The sequence below is a fragment of the Camellia sinensis genome, chromosome 4 (genome assembly GCF_055761805.1).
Source record: "Camellia sinensis isolate YWXY chromosome 4, ASM5576180v1, whole genome shotgun sequence".
NCBI lineage: Eukaryota > Viridiplantae > Streptophyta > Magnoliopsida > Ericales > Theaceae > Camellia > Camellia sinensis.
In genome coordinates this window covers 219975590-219989217 of record NC_138964.1, presented here as the reverse complement: position 1 = coordinate 219989217, position 13628 = coordinate 219975590, and the positions used below count along the sequence as shown (strand labels likewise).

General features: G+C 36.0%; 2 protein-coding genes across 2 annotated transcripts; one reads left to right on the top strand and one right to left on the bottom strand.

Moving 5' to 3' along the window:
• The first annotated feature begins 4447 nt into the window (after positions 1-4447).
• Positions 4448-5250, top strand: LOC114316279 (oleosin 5-like). Its single transcript, XM_082867606.1, has one exon. It carries the CDS (start codon positions 4521-4523, stop codon positions 4992-4994), a length of 474 nt encoding a protein of 157 aa, XP_082723732.1. The 5' UTR covers positions 4448-4520; the 3' UTR covers positions 4995-5250.
• Positions 5251-5592: 342 nt separating this feature from the next.
• LOC114316278 (Transducin/WD40 repeat-like superfamily protein) lies at positions 5593-13285 on the bottom strand. Its single transcript, XM_028262938.2, has 10 exons — positions 12911-13285; positions 11885-11985; positions 10815-10924; positions 10653-10719; positions 9083-9182; positions 8524-8640; positions 8306-8443; positions 8073-8154; positions 6268-6317; positions 5593-6127 (listed from the first exon to the last, which is right to left on the bottom strand). Exons 1-10 carry the CDS (start codon positions 12986-12988, stop codon positions 5945-5947), a joined length of 1026 nt encoding a protein of 341 aa, XP_028118739.1. The 5' UTR covers positions 12989-13285; the 3' UTR covers positions 5593-5944.
• Between the last annotated feature and the right edge of the window lie 343 nt (positions 13286-13628).

Sequence of the window (13628 nt, the reverse complement as noted above, 5' to 3'; positions counted from 1 at the left end):
CTCCTACCCATGACATCTTCATTGTTGAAAATTCTCCTTTGCGTTGAATTATAGGTCTATGATGCTACTTAGATCCAGTTAAAATTATAACAATCACATAAAAAAATAAAATAAAATAAAATTTAAATACAGAGTTAAAACTGGTGCTTCCAGATCCTGCAACCTCAGGTTGCCCATTGATACTCCAATAAAAGTTTGGTGTTATATTGTTACTTTGCCATGCATTTTTAAATTCCAATAAAAGTTTGATCGTCCTGTAGTGGTCGAAAGATGAATTATTTGTGTAGGGAACAGCACCTGATAGAAAATAGTTATGTTGATTATATATGTGTTATTACTAAAGTTGAATGCAAAGTCATGATATCCGAAGTTTTGAATCATTAGAGTCATGCACCTATGAAAAATATGAAAAAAATTTTCTCAAAATTGAATGAAAAAAAAAAAAAAAAAAGGAAAAAGTGAAGATTGGGGATGCTCTTATATAATGACAAAATATAAAAAGGTTATTTTTGGTAATATAACATAAAACAATTTCTTTTCTTTTCTTTTCTCTTATGAAATCTAACCAAACAAGAAGGAGAGAAATAACAATCATTTCTTTTCTTTTATTTCTTACTTATCCAAACAAGAATGAGAGAAATTACAATCATTTCTTTTCTTTTCTTTTTTCTTCTCTTATAACTTAAGTAATCATTTCTTTTCTTTTCTCTCCTAGGTTCTCAAACATAGTGTTAATAGATTGAGGTGTTTGGTGAGATGACCCTTCAAGGGTATATCTATAGAGGCAGAAAACCAATCCACTGGAGTCCCTTATCATGAATTGCCCTTGCAGTGGCTGAGTTAGAGGTAATATGGACTTTTTAAATTCTTGTTTCTCTTCCATTAAACTTCTTGTAAAATATCTTACAATTATAACCTCTGTTATTGTGACAATTGATACAATTTAAGTGTGTTACGTGGCTGACATTTACTGAAAAGGGTGGAAGTGACAATAAATTTAAAATACACTTTTTCTAGTTGCTATTGATTATTGTTAAGGCATAAACAGTGCTAATCTGAGTGTAGAAATAAATAGGAAAGGAGTTTTTCATATTTTCAGTACTTGGTAGGTAGTATGAGGTGGATGATCCAGTTAATTGGATCCGGTTGAGGAGCAAACTTCTCCAGTGTCCTATCATTCATGTTCTAATCTATTGGTGAAAACTTGATGCACTACTACTACTAGTAACCATAAACGAGATTAGCTGTACAATGTGAAGCAAATTGTCATGGAAGAAGAATAATAATGTACATGTCATATACTTTATAGCTTTTTAGATGAGGGGTTGAGGGCTAATAAATCGGATTTGAGTGGCTAGACTGGCAGTATTATCTAAGGTGGCAATTATATTAAACAGGTCATGCCTCCATCATGAGGTAGCAATGAATGGTAACCTCAAGAGCAGTGGTTGGGAATGAATAAATAATCATTCAACATGGTCCTCTTTTCTCCACTTTTGAAGCAGACTCTAGTATATCTCAAGCTGGGCATATATCTCAACATTTCTTCATCTTTTGAGCTGTGTACTTACGGTGAGCTCTCAATGTTACACCAACAGCTTCTACATCCTTTTTTTAAAAAAGAATTTGAACAAACAGACACAGGAATTAAGAGAAGTGAAAAAAAAAAAGCGAGAGAATGATTTGTTATTTTTAATGTGTTTCTCCCTGTGTTTCTAAGAATTACATTCTACGAGAATATCCTTATACCTTCACTTATTTGACATGCTATGATGATTTTAATGGTAAAATTTCAGTATCCTGAGGGGCATGTTCCAAAGAGCATATGTGCCACTTTCAGATTAGTCAGCGCACCTCCAACTTCAGGTAGTTTATTGGGGGAATTTTGCCTAATTTGTCCTTGGCCATTGGGACTATTACTCCTTGGACTATTCCAGCCAATTCTGGTAAGTGTTTTATTTTACTTTAATTTTTATAATAAGGATTATTAATTTATTTACTCAATAATTTCAGTGCTTGTATTTATTGTTTGCGACTCATCGTCGATGGTTGCTTTTATAACTAGATTTGTATCAGAGTTTGATATCATTCAATGTTTCAAGTTTAAAACTAAAGCGACTGTTTAAAATCCAGGCTTCATGTTGCCTATTTCCTAGTTCGACTCCACTGGTAGCTCGAAACTTACTACCCCGGATGGCTCGAAATATTTTCGTGAAACCCACGCTCTTGTTAAACAAAAACGAAAAATGCTTGGGAGCACTAATTAGTGCTCCCACTAATTAGGTGGCAGTGGGTCCCGCCATTAATGATATGATGTTTTGGTCTTAGAGTTGTATTTTTTATTTTATTTTTTTACTTTTTTAATGCATTAGTGCTATTAGTGGTGATATTTTTAGTGGGATGAATCATTGTTGAACAAAAACAAAAGAGAAGAGAGAGGAGAGGAGAGGAGGGAGAGAGAGGGGAACCACACATAGCACGACCACCAACCTGGGTGTTCACCGACGAGAGTCACTGACCATCGAGACCACCGTCCTCTCTGTTCGGAATCTCCACCATCATCTCTGCCATGGCAAATTCTATAGCATTGGAGGTTGTTTTTTTTTTCCACCCAAGACCATATCCTATACTCGCATATTGACATTTCATTATAAAGCAAAAGATATTAGAACCATGAACAAGACCTGGCATAAAGAATTACTGAATGAATTACTGAAATGAATGAATGAATTTCATCATCTCTGCCATATTTTGTATTACTGAATGAATTTCATGACTTGCCAAACGGGAAAGTTCTTTTGCTTGATGGCATTGTTCAGTTGACTGAGAAAGCTAGATAAATGTGTCTATCAGGAGATGATCACTCATCTTCCCCTTTGTTCAATTCAATCCCCCAAAACTGTAATTTTCATAAATCATGGGTTCCATAGTTCATGATGAGTTTATTGTTTCTATTTTTATTCAAATTTTAATTTCAAATCACATATAGCCATACTTAGATTATTGAGATTATAATGCAATTAAGTGTGAGGAACCTTTTAAATCCATAGCAGCTTCTTTTTTTCTTCTTTGCTTTTTCTTTTATTCTAGTTGAACTTTAATAGGCATATGTACTTAAGAGATACATTTGAAGTTAAGGAAAAGAGACCAAGTTGTCTGTTTGATACCATGCTCTGTTTTCCTTCATTACAGGACGCGTGGTGGTGGTGGTTTTCCTTCATTCCGGCTGAGAGGAGTTTCCGCGTCGGATGAAAGGAGTTTTCGGCTGTCAGACAGGTCCGATGTCCATGTCGGAGATGAGTTGAATGGCCGTCGTTTGCATCGGAGAGGATGAGAGCCCGACAGGGTTCCCAAAGAGGAGAGAACAATGAAAAATGTTTTAGAGCTCTAAAAGAAGAGTTCTAAAATAGCATTAATTTGTCTTCTTCCTCTTTCTATTTTGTCTTTTTCCTTTTTTCTTTTTTTTTTTCTTTTTTTTGAGGTGTGCCAGCTCAGTAGAGCTGCTGTTAGAGCAGCTCTATTAGAGCTCTCTAGCAAAGCTGGAGAATAATATTTGGGTCTGAGAGACAGAGTGGAGGAGATATTGATAGAGAGATATTGATATATGCAGGCACGTGAGTCTCACGGATTCAGCACATTCGATTCCAAAGTTTCAAGCAACAAAACATTTCTCTAAAATAAATTATATACATTATTATCATAATTCATAGCATTTAATTCATGATGTAATGGGCAACATTAGTTTTGCAAGTTGTCCTAAATGATTAGTGAGTGTACTCTTCATACAATTGTTTATGATTCAAATCTAAAGGCCAAATTAAAAATAAATAAATAAAAAAAATGTTAAAGATTCCAAAAATTCTACTAAATATTTACTTAAATATCTTATATAGGTGTGGATACCTTATTCATATGAGATCTTATGAGATCTACATTCATATCAGATATTTGGTCAAATTTTTTTATATTTCTAACATAACTTAAAAGATAATTTTCCTTAAATTTCTTAATTCCGACATGAAGTAGGAATTAATTGAGATGGTCATTAACTGATCCGAGCACCATTCACCACTGAAATCCAAAATAAAAAATAAAGAATGGGCAGCATTAAAACTCTTTGCATGTGGCACAAAAACAGTAATGCTAGGTATCATGAAAAGTCTTTCATGAAAATGGTCATGAAAGATTTGTGACCTTTGAATTACACTTACAATAAAGTACCACACACTAATCAAGGTAATCTAAAGGTCACAAATTTTTCATGATCCTTTTCATGACAAAATTTTCATGATCTCTAACATTTCTCGGCACCAAAAAGCCACCCTGAAACTTGTTTCTCATGCAAACCATTCAGCCCTTTCTAACTCACACCTGTCACCACGTTGCATATTGCCTTCACCCCCCTCTCTTTATATCACCAACCCCCACATCCACCACCCTCATTCACTCCCCGCCCTGCCTCTCTCTGTCTCTCCAAAATCCCCTCTCTCTCACTCTACAATTCCCTACCACCACCATCCATGGCAGACCGCCCATATCCCCACCAGATCCAAGTCCACCCCCAGTACAGCTACGACAGCGTCATCAAGTCTCTCTACCCTCAGAGCGGCCCATCACCCAGCAAAGTTCTAGCAATCCTAGCTCTCCCCGTCAGCGGAACCCTACTCGGCCTCTCCGGAATCTCCCTCGCTGGCTCTCTCATCGGCCTTGCCGTGGTGACCCCACTCTTCTTCATCTTCAGCCCGGTCCTTGTCCCCGCTGCCATCGTTGCTTGCCTCACCCTTGCCGGACTTATGGCATCGGGAGCTTTCGGGTTGACGGGGCTGACGGCGATGTCATGGGTGTTGAATTATTTCCGGCAGGCGAGTGCAGGAATGCCGCAGCAGATGGAGGAAGTGAACAGGCGCATGCAGGACGTAGCGATTCAGATGGGGCAGAAGACGAAAGAGGTGTGTGAGACGATCCAAAAGAAGGCCCAGGAAGCTGTAAAGTAGACTCAGGATCGAGACTGACTCAGTGAATGAAGGGAAATGGGCTAGGAAATAATGAGGAGCTTTGGTAGTTTAATTATGGGCTTGGCTTCAAGTGTGCTACTACTGTATGTGTGTGCATGTGTAGATGAAAGAGGTTTGGTTTATGGGGTTACTGTGGTAGATCAATGGGGTTGGTTGCTGTGTACTCTTTATTTTATTTTATTTTATTTTTTTAGTTGGGATTTAAACAAACGAGGTGGCTCAAACCATAGCACAAACTGTTCATGAACTCAATTCAGATGAAACTACATGCAAACTCAAGACAAGCCTAAAAGCAAAATTCGTTTGAAGCTCCCACACATGCAATCATGCGATAAACCCAAGACAAAGAAAAACAAAAACAAAAACTTGGCTAGCAGAGACCACTCTGAAATACAGTTCTGTGTTTGAATTTTGGAGACGTGTATACTAATTCACTGACAAGTCTCTAACATGAACATTTCTCCTAAAGATCAAGTAGAACACTGTTTCATCATATCCACCTGTTTTGAGAGAGGAGGGGGAGAGAAAACAGAGATACTGCTCGATCAATAGTACAAGCACTAGTACAAGCACGACGAACCCATGAAAGTTACCAGCATCATATACATCTCATCATAGTTAAAACTCTTACTGGAACAATTTATCTATGTTGTAACTCAAATGAATCAGAAAATTTAGCGATCGGAAATTTGGAGACCTAACAGCCTTATCAACACAATGCTCAACAAAATCTCCAACTAAAAATGAACCAGGACAAGTAGTGGGAATACGAATTTTTACATAAGCTGTGAACCAACCAAAGAAGTGGTCCTCCCCCTCGAATTCTTACCAAAACACAAGCTGCGAGCAAGAAAACTGATCTCTCTCTAGAGTACATGAATGCTGCTGAGGGTTTTATCACGAAGTACTAATTAGACATCACTCTGCAGTCATTGAGAAATATGTTCAGATTGTCCTACAGCTTCAGGGTTGACAGTTCCGAATTCAGTTGCTGGTTTTGAATTATTAGGTATCCAAAACGTGAGAACTGAGGATGCAGCAACAAACATGGCCCTACGAGGCGCCCACTTGAAGCAAGAAGCAATGCCTATGTGGCTGTCCCAGCTTGCCACCTGTGTATCGACAATAGTGTCAGCACTCACTGTATAGTATCTTCAATAAATAGTTCGATTTACTTCATGTATATATCCAATTGTATAAAGAAAATTGACAAAAATTTACTTCAGGATTAGGATTGGATAGAAGGGTGTACCTTATTCTTTGTACGGATACTCCAGGCATACAAGCTTCCATCACCTGATCCTTTTAACACAGGTAAAGAATACGTCAGTTCTAACGTTCCAAATAAAAAAAAAACAAAATAACATATCCAACTATGCATTTGTGTTTCACTGGTATTGTAGTAAATCACGTTATCGTTAAAAGCAAAAACAAGGTCAGGAACCATCAATCAAATGTAAGTGCATGTCTATTTGTCAGGGTCAAACCATGCTATATTTCACAAGGCTGAAAAGGTTTCTCTGTAATGTGAGGTATTTCCAAAAATATGATCTACAGACATGGCATTGGCTTTATGAATCAAATTAGATTAGACTTAATTTTCAAAACCAGTGATGTGGCAATCAATTAGGATATTAAAAGTAACACTCTCTCATATATTCTCTAACAGTTGTGCTACATAGCTCGAATCCCCCCTTCTCCGAATCCCCCAAATTCAAAACGATGCAATTTTGTCGTTTTGATTTTTTTTTTTTTTTTCTCCCAATAACACAGAAGAAGGAGAAGAAGAAGGAGAAGGAGGAGGAAGAGGAGAGTAGCAGAGAGAGAGAGACAACCATTCAACATTATCATCATCATCTTCAAATCTTCATCAACATCATCATCAACAACCATTCAACCAACATCACCCAACATCACCATCATCAACACAGAGCCAGAATTTTTTTTTTAAAAAAAAAAAAAAAAAAAAAAAAAAGAGAGAGAGAAATATTAAGATCGATGCTCCATCAGGCGGTGCTCCATCAAATCTGGTCACCGTCGCACCCTCCATCAAATCGGTGCTCCATCATCGGCGATCAACCCTCTCCATTCCCTCTTCCCCTCTCTTCTCTTTCTCTCCTTCTCTTTCTCTTCCCCTCTCTTCTCTCCCTCTTTCTCTCTCTCCCTCTTCTGTTTTAGACTGCATAAGGAGGAATAATAAAAATAAAAATAAAAAAAATGCCCAAAACAACGTTGTTTTGGACAGTCGGGGGATTCGGGGAAGGGTGAATTCGGGGGAAAAATCATTTTCCATTTTCTAATCATTAACCAATCATATCACTTACACATTATTAGGTTTAAAAAATAGGTCTAGAAAGTGGGCTGGTATATCATTTTCCATCAAATTATGATCCACTGATATCCATCAAGTTCTTTAGTATGGAATGACTGTATAAGAAGGGCGTGCCAAGAAATCCAGTTGCAGGGGGGGCAAACCTACCTTATAAGTTGCAGTTTAAACTTGTGCAGATAAATAGAAATCCTACACAATTATATATGGAGCTGTCTAAGGCCATATGAATCTATTTTTGACTAATGACAACGAATGTGTAGTACAAAGCAAAACTGGGGAGAATATTTATAGATTTCCGTTCCCACATTATAACTTATTGAGTAGAGATGTACGCCTAACAACACTCTTCCTTGAGCTTTTTTACTTGAAAGGCTGCCACTTTTTAAGGCCTCAAGGCATTTATGAGTTATGACTCGGGTTGAGGTGATGTTTTATTCTTATCCACCATTTACTTATTTTCAGAGCTTGTAGCAATTGTAAGTAAACTGGTACGTAGTGTGAAGAGATTTTCATTCACCAAAAGAGAACTATAATGAAGAAGTATTGCAATCTGATTAAAATGTAAAATTTGATCCGTTGATTGGTAGTAGTAGTACTCTACAGAGTCTACACCAGAGACATTCAAGTAAAATACTCCATAAAATCAATAAACATAGATGAGGAAAAAGAAATTCAAACTAAACTGTTTTCTATTTTATACAAAACAATGGCATAGAAGTAGATACCTGAGACCACATACTGGCCATCTGGGGTAAAAGCTGCCTCTATCGTTGCATTTGGAGATGGATCCAAACTGAACGCGCAACGCTGCACCAAATAAAGTTTTTAAATATGATAAATTCAGACACATTTTTCCCAAAAGACAAAGATACTGAAGAAACAAAGCATGGGGCAAAACAGCAGACAGTTTTTAGAAGATATAGCTCCAAGAACAGAACTACAGAAATGGTGAGCTCACCTTCTCTCCGCCATATGCGTCAAGAACATAAATGTTGTTACTTGTGGTCGTCAAAAGCATTGATTTACCATCATTGCTGAACTTAATATCACAGATCTCAGCCATATCTCCACCAACTAAAAAGGTATCAAATGGACCCTATATATTGGAGAAAAACATCACACATAAGTAACAATATAAATAATGCTAAAGCAAGTTAGCAGTTTACAAATAAGAACCTTGTCATAGGATCGTGAATCAAACAATTTGATAGCACCCCCTTCCATTGACATTGCAAAAACGAGGCCTTGTTGGTCATATGCAACTGTAGGTCTACCTCGTAAATGTAAAATTCCCTGAAAACTATAACAGTGAGCATAAATCATAATCATGTAAATTCTTTAAAAGGAAAAGAAGGCTATTGCATGTGTGCAATGCCAAACTGCTCAACTAGAAGCCATTGAACTACCCTTCCGATTGAGTGGCTTATTTGTTTTCAACCAACACAATGACTTACGAATGTATGCATTCTTACACTTCCATGAGCTAATGCATACAGTCTATATCAAACTCTCAAAATTCACATATCAAATGGGGCATGAATTTTAGACCAAATTCAAATAAGTTTTGCAAATTTTAAAAGTAAGACAGATTAGCAAGCAAAAAATTATAGCACCACACTACGCATATAGCATGTACCAATTTTTTTTTCATACATTGTTCTTACATATTTGCATTACCCTTTCAGCCATAATTTGCACACAAAAAAAAAAAAAAAGAGAGAAAATGTGAACCAACCTGACAGGCATTTACACGCAGATCCCATATTCTGACAGTGTGGTCAAGAGAACCAGACATGAAGCTGTCATTAACTGGGGACATACAAAGGGAAACCACCCTAAAGCAATAAAATAGTAGAAAAGTATCAGCATCACAACCTTGTGACTGAAAAAAAAAATAAAAAACAGAAGAAGCAGAGAAAAACCCCAAGTAATATCAATTGGCCCCAATTAGTCAATCACGCTCAGAATATCAAAGTGGCCCTTTATTTTAGATGCTTATAAATCTATGGGTAAATTGCAGGGACCTCCTGTGAGTTTTGGGTTTAGGCAGACCCAATAACAAGAACATTTCTAGTGAAACATCATTTACATCTAGGTCAAGAATGTTTGGAATCCATATTATGCAAGGAGACATTGTCTTTTTTTAACAAATTGAAATGAAGGATGATATAAAATCATTTTGTTTCCGACATCTTATCCATAGTTAGCAGCTCCAACTCTGTATCAAGGTCACGATCAATGTCTCTTTGTTTCTCATGATTTAATTGTTAAAAAATGTCTTGTAAAGCAATACTAATGTATAAGATAACAATGGTATATATTATATTTAACAATTTTGTGTTTTGAGAAAATATTATTGCAGGGACCTCCTGTGTGTTTTGGGTTTAGGCAGACCCAATAACAAGAACATTTCTAGTGAAACATCATTTACATCTAGGTCAAGAATGTTTGGAATCCATATTATGCAAGGAGACATTGTCTTTTTTTAACAAATTGAAATGAAGGATGATATAAAATCATTTTGTTTCCGACATCTTATCCATAGTTAGCAGCTCCAACTTTGTATCAAGGTCACGATCAATGTCTCTTTGTTTCTCATGATTTAATTGTTAAAAAATGTCTTGTAAAGCAATACTAATGTATAAGATAACAATGGTATATATTATATTTAATAATTTTGTGTTTTGAGAAGATATTATTGCAAGTTAATGTCTATACAAAATCGTTCATTTCTAGCTCAGTCTTCCAATTTCCCCATCTAGATCTCGTTTTCCTTACTTCAGCGCACACAAACATCTTGGACCCCTCTTGCTCTCTCTATTCCCCCTTATACATGTAAATTAATTGCATCACCCAATCAAAGTCCTTCATCATTAATTTATCACCATGGTCACAAAACTCAGCTGCCATGGTGGTGGATACAAAAAATAGAGGAAGCATAGATTTGATTTCACACACAGAGTAAAAACTTAGGTTTCCTAAACAGGGTAGTGGTTGTGGTGAGAGAAAGTAAAGAAAGACTGAGAGGCAAAAATTACAAGTGAGAAAAAAAATGGGTGATGATCACCACATCCATTTCCTCTTTCTAATTCCAATGTCTCTCTTTTATGAATTTTTTATTTTTCAATCAACTTGAAGGTTGGTTTGGGTAGTGGTGGTTAGCAACGATAGGTATAGACAACCTTTATAAATTCTTTCTATGGTTCTTTTCTAGTTTATCACCACCAAGACTACTCCATAACCAAACAAGCATATGCAGTTGTCCAGTCATTAAAGAAAGCACCAAAAAGATCAAGGATCCAAACCTGTCTTTATGCCCTTTAAAGTAACGAAGGCACCGATTATCATACATAGACAGATACCGCAGGGTTTCTGATAAGAGAAACAGAGTAAACTGTTTGTCATCATTTTCTCATTTATAAGAAATGGAAGCAGCCTAAATCATAACTTTCCTATTGGAAGCTCACCTCCAGTAGAATCCAAATTGTATCTTGAAGAGCATATAACAGAACTTGGGTGGTGGGTAAAGCATATACGATCAGCACCATGCTTCTTATGATATGTGGTCTTCAACAACCTGAAGTTCATAGCAAAATAGTGAAATAAGGAAAGAATCCTACTTCCAAGTCCAGAACAAATGGGTAGGTCAACTACTCACTAATGTTAATTCTCAAACAAAAACAAATTCAACAATGTCTTTAAATGGAAAAGCAAGGACAGTTGACATAATATTGAAATAAAACCAAGTAATGGGCAAAAGGAAAGTGCGTAAGGTCAGATGTGATGCATTTCTTTTGTTTAATATATATATATATATTTAATTTTTTATATTTTTTTTTTGGGTCCAATAGGGTTTAATGATTCCTTGGCATTTTGTACATCTGCGGCTACAAATTGAAACAATGACAACACCTAGCGAAAGGTTTAGCCAATGTTCATGTTCATGCATTTCTTTTCTCACATTTTTTTTCTCCCTTTTATGAAGTGTCCAACTCTATAAAAATTATTCTTATTAGCAAATAAAATGGAATAAAGACACCTCCCCAAAGGAAACAACTTTATTCATCCACTACCATTCATATGCATATAACCCATATAGATGCTCAAGTACAATTCCTAGTACTTATTAAGACAATCAGCCAAAAACAATTGGCATGCTTTATCCTTATATTCCATACTCTATTATTCTCTCCCAAAAGCATCACAGTGTGACGCATTAGTTTCGTAACAAGACTGTCAGTGTGGCTTGAAATGTCACCTTCTCTCTCAAACACATGGACCAAAGTGCTTTTCCTCAAATCACCACCACAAGCACCATCTCCTTTGCCTCCTCCCTCCTCATCCTCCTTTTCCCTCTATCCTTCTCCGTATCTTTCTCACCCTCCTTCCCACCACCACCACCATCTCTCTCTCTCTCATTTGATGAGAAACCCTACAACAAATCAATCCACTCCTCCTTGTAGAGGCCACCATTGTGAACACTCAACTGCAATATTCTTAACATGCAATATATTTTCATAAAATATAGAATACTCACTTTGCAGTTGCAATGTCATATAGTCTCACAGAATCATCCTCACAAGCCGTAATCAGTAAATCAGCAGTACGATGAAAATCAAGTGAATTTATCTTTCCAACCTAAAAAAAAATAAAATAAAAGTTACTCGAAGCAAGGCCCACCACTAAAAGAACTTGACAAGTTTATATACTAATAAAGAAAAGAAAAGTTCAATTTCAACAAGCTTAAACCTTTTTTTTTTATTGTAGATTATGATTCTGAATCCACACATTTTAAAATAAGATCACAATCTAGTAATTTCAGACACCCATGTATCCATGTGTGAAATTCTGTGGTGAAGATGTGAGTCAGCTTTGAAGTAATAGATGCAGTCTCTCCACCAAAGAGTACATAGCTAGGGTTAGATGTAGACATTAATCATCTCATCTTTAATTCATAATGCAAGAAAAAAAATTAGATTATGCATCTTGTTGCTAATTCAAATAGCTAAACGAGGCTTGTTTACAAATAGACAGATGAGTAAAATAATAGGTGAACTGCCTCAGCTGGATGGGATCCTAATCCTCAAATATTTTTCTTTTGTAAGTTCCTCAAAAAGGCTGCCTGTCCAACCTCAACACAATCCCCGTCTCATACATGAATCATTCATATGTCAATTTACTCTCTGCTCGACTTCTATTGATCCATTTAGAAGAGAAACACAATTTATAACCATCACCATATTTTTTAAGATTTAGCATTTCATTTTCAATAGTTCATCATCTGTTTACAAATGAAACCTGCACTTATACTAAATATATTTACTTTTTCACCAATAGTACCAATTCAACAGATGAAATTCACAACTATACGCGAGATAAAGTAGTTTCCATCGATTTCGTTTTTAAGAGTAAATGAAGTGCATTGACATAGGAAACTACAAAAATCATTCTTATATTGAAATTTGAAAATAAACATGACTTGCTTATCGATAACTGTACAATTCAAGAGAAACCTGTGTGTATATACATACTATTGTGAGCTAGAAAAGGAGGAGAAACTCACGAAATCTGAAAAGACGGCGCCGATTGACATGCTGCGAACGATTTCGTCGTCGAGCTGAGTGAGCGATGCCATCTTCATCACGAAATCTGCAAAAATAGAGAGAGAGAGAGAGAGAGAGAGAGATTGCAGATGAGTTAGAGATGAGCTAGGGTTTCAGAACTTTAAAGCACGGTATTAATGGAGCGACGAAATCGTTTAATAGTCGGAGGAGAGTTAACAGCGACGACACTGGTCTCCCAACACCGGAAAATAAAAATAAAAAAGCATGGTATAAAAATATTCTTTGAGTGGAAGTGAATAAAAGTATGGTAAGAATTTAATTATATAATTTTATAAGTAAAACTTTCAATTGAAAAAAAAAACACACACACATCCATCCATCTATCTATCTATCTATTTATATCTATGCTCTATATTAAGTAAAATGAAGTTTTTAACCCCAAGTCTTGTGGGAGCTCTAATTTCTCAATTTAAATTTCTTGATTTTTTGATTTAAAAAAAAAACCTTAGTATTTATTAACTTCTCTCAATCCCCAAGTCTTACCCTCATAATAACATTTTAATGTATTAAGAACAAGTATAAAAAAAATTAGAAAAATTAGCCTAAAGTCCCTCCTCTACTTTTGATAGGAGGAAATGTCCAAAATAATATGTTTTGATGGCTAAGGTCCCTCAAATTTATTTTAGGTTATAAAGTACCTAAATTACCCTTCCTTTA

What these genes read in the sequence shown, in the direction of transcription:
- LOC114316279 (XM_082867606.1), top strand. Translation starts at nt 4,521, where the DNA reads ATGGCAGACCGCCCATATCCCCACCAGATCCAAGTCCACCCCCAGTAC.
- LOC114316278 (XM_028262938.2), bottom strand. Translation starts at nt 12,988, where the DNA reads ATGAAGATGGCATCGCTCACTCAGCTCGACGACGAAATCGTTCGCAGC. An exon ending in TATGACATTGCAACTGCAAA is followed by an intron (nt 10,925 to 11,884) that starts GTGAGTATTCTA and finishes TATGAACTTCAG; the next exon opens with GTTGTTGAAGACCACATATC. An exon ending in GTATCCGTACAAAGAATAAG is followed by an intron (nt 6,128 to 6,267) that starts GTACACCCTTCT and finishes GTCGATACACAG; the next exon opens with GTGGCAAGCTGGGACAGCCA.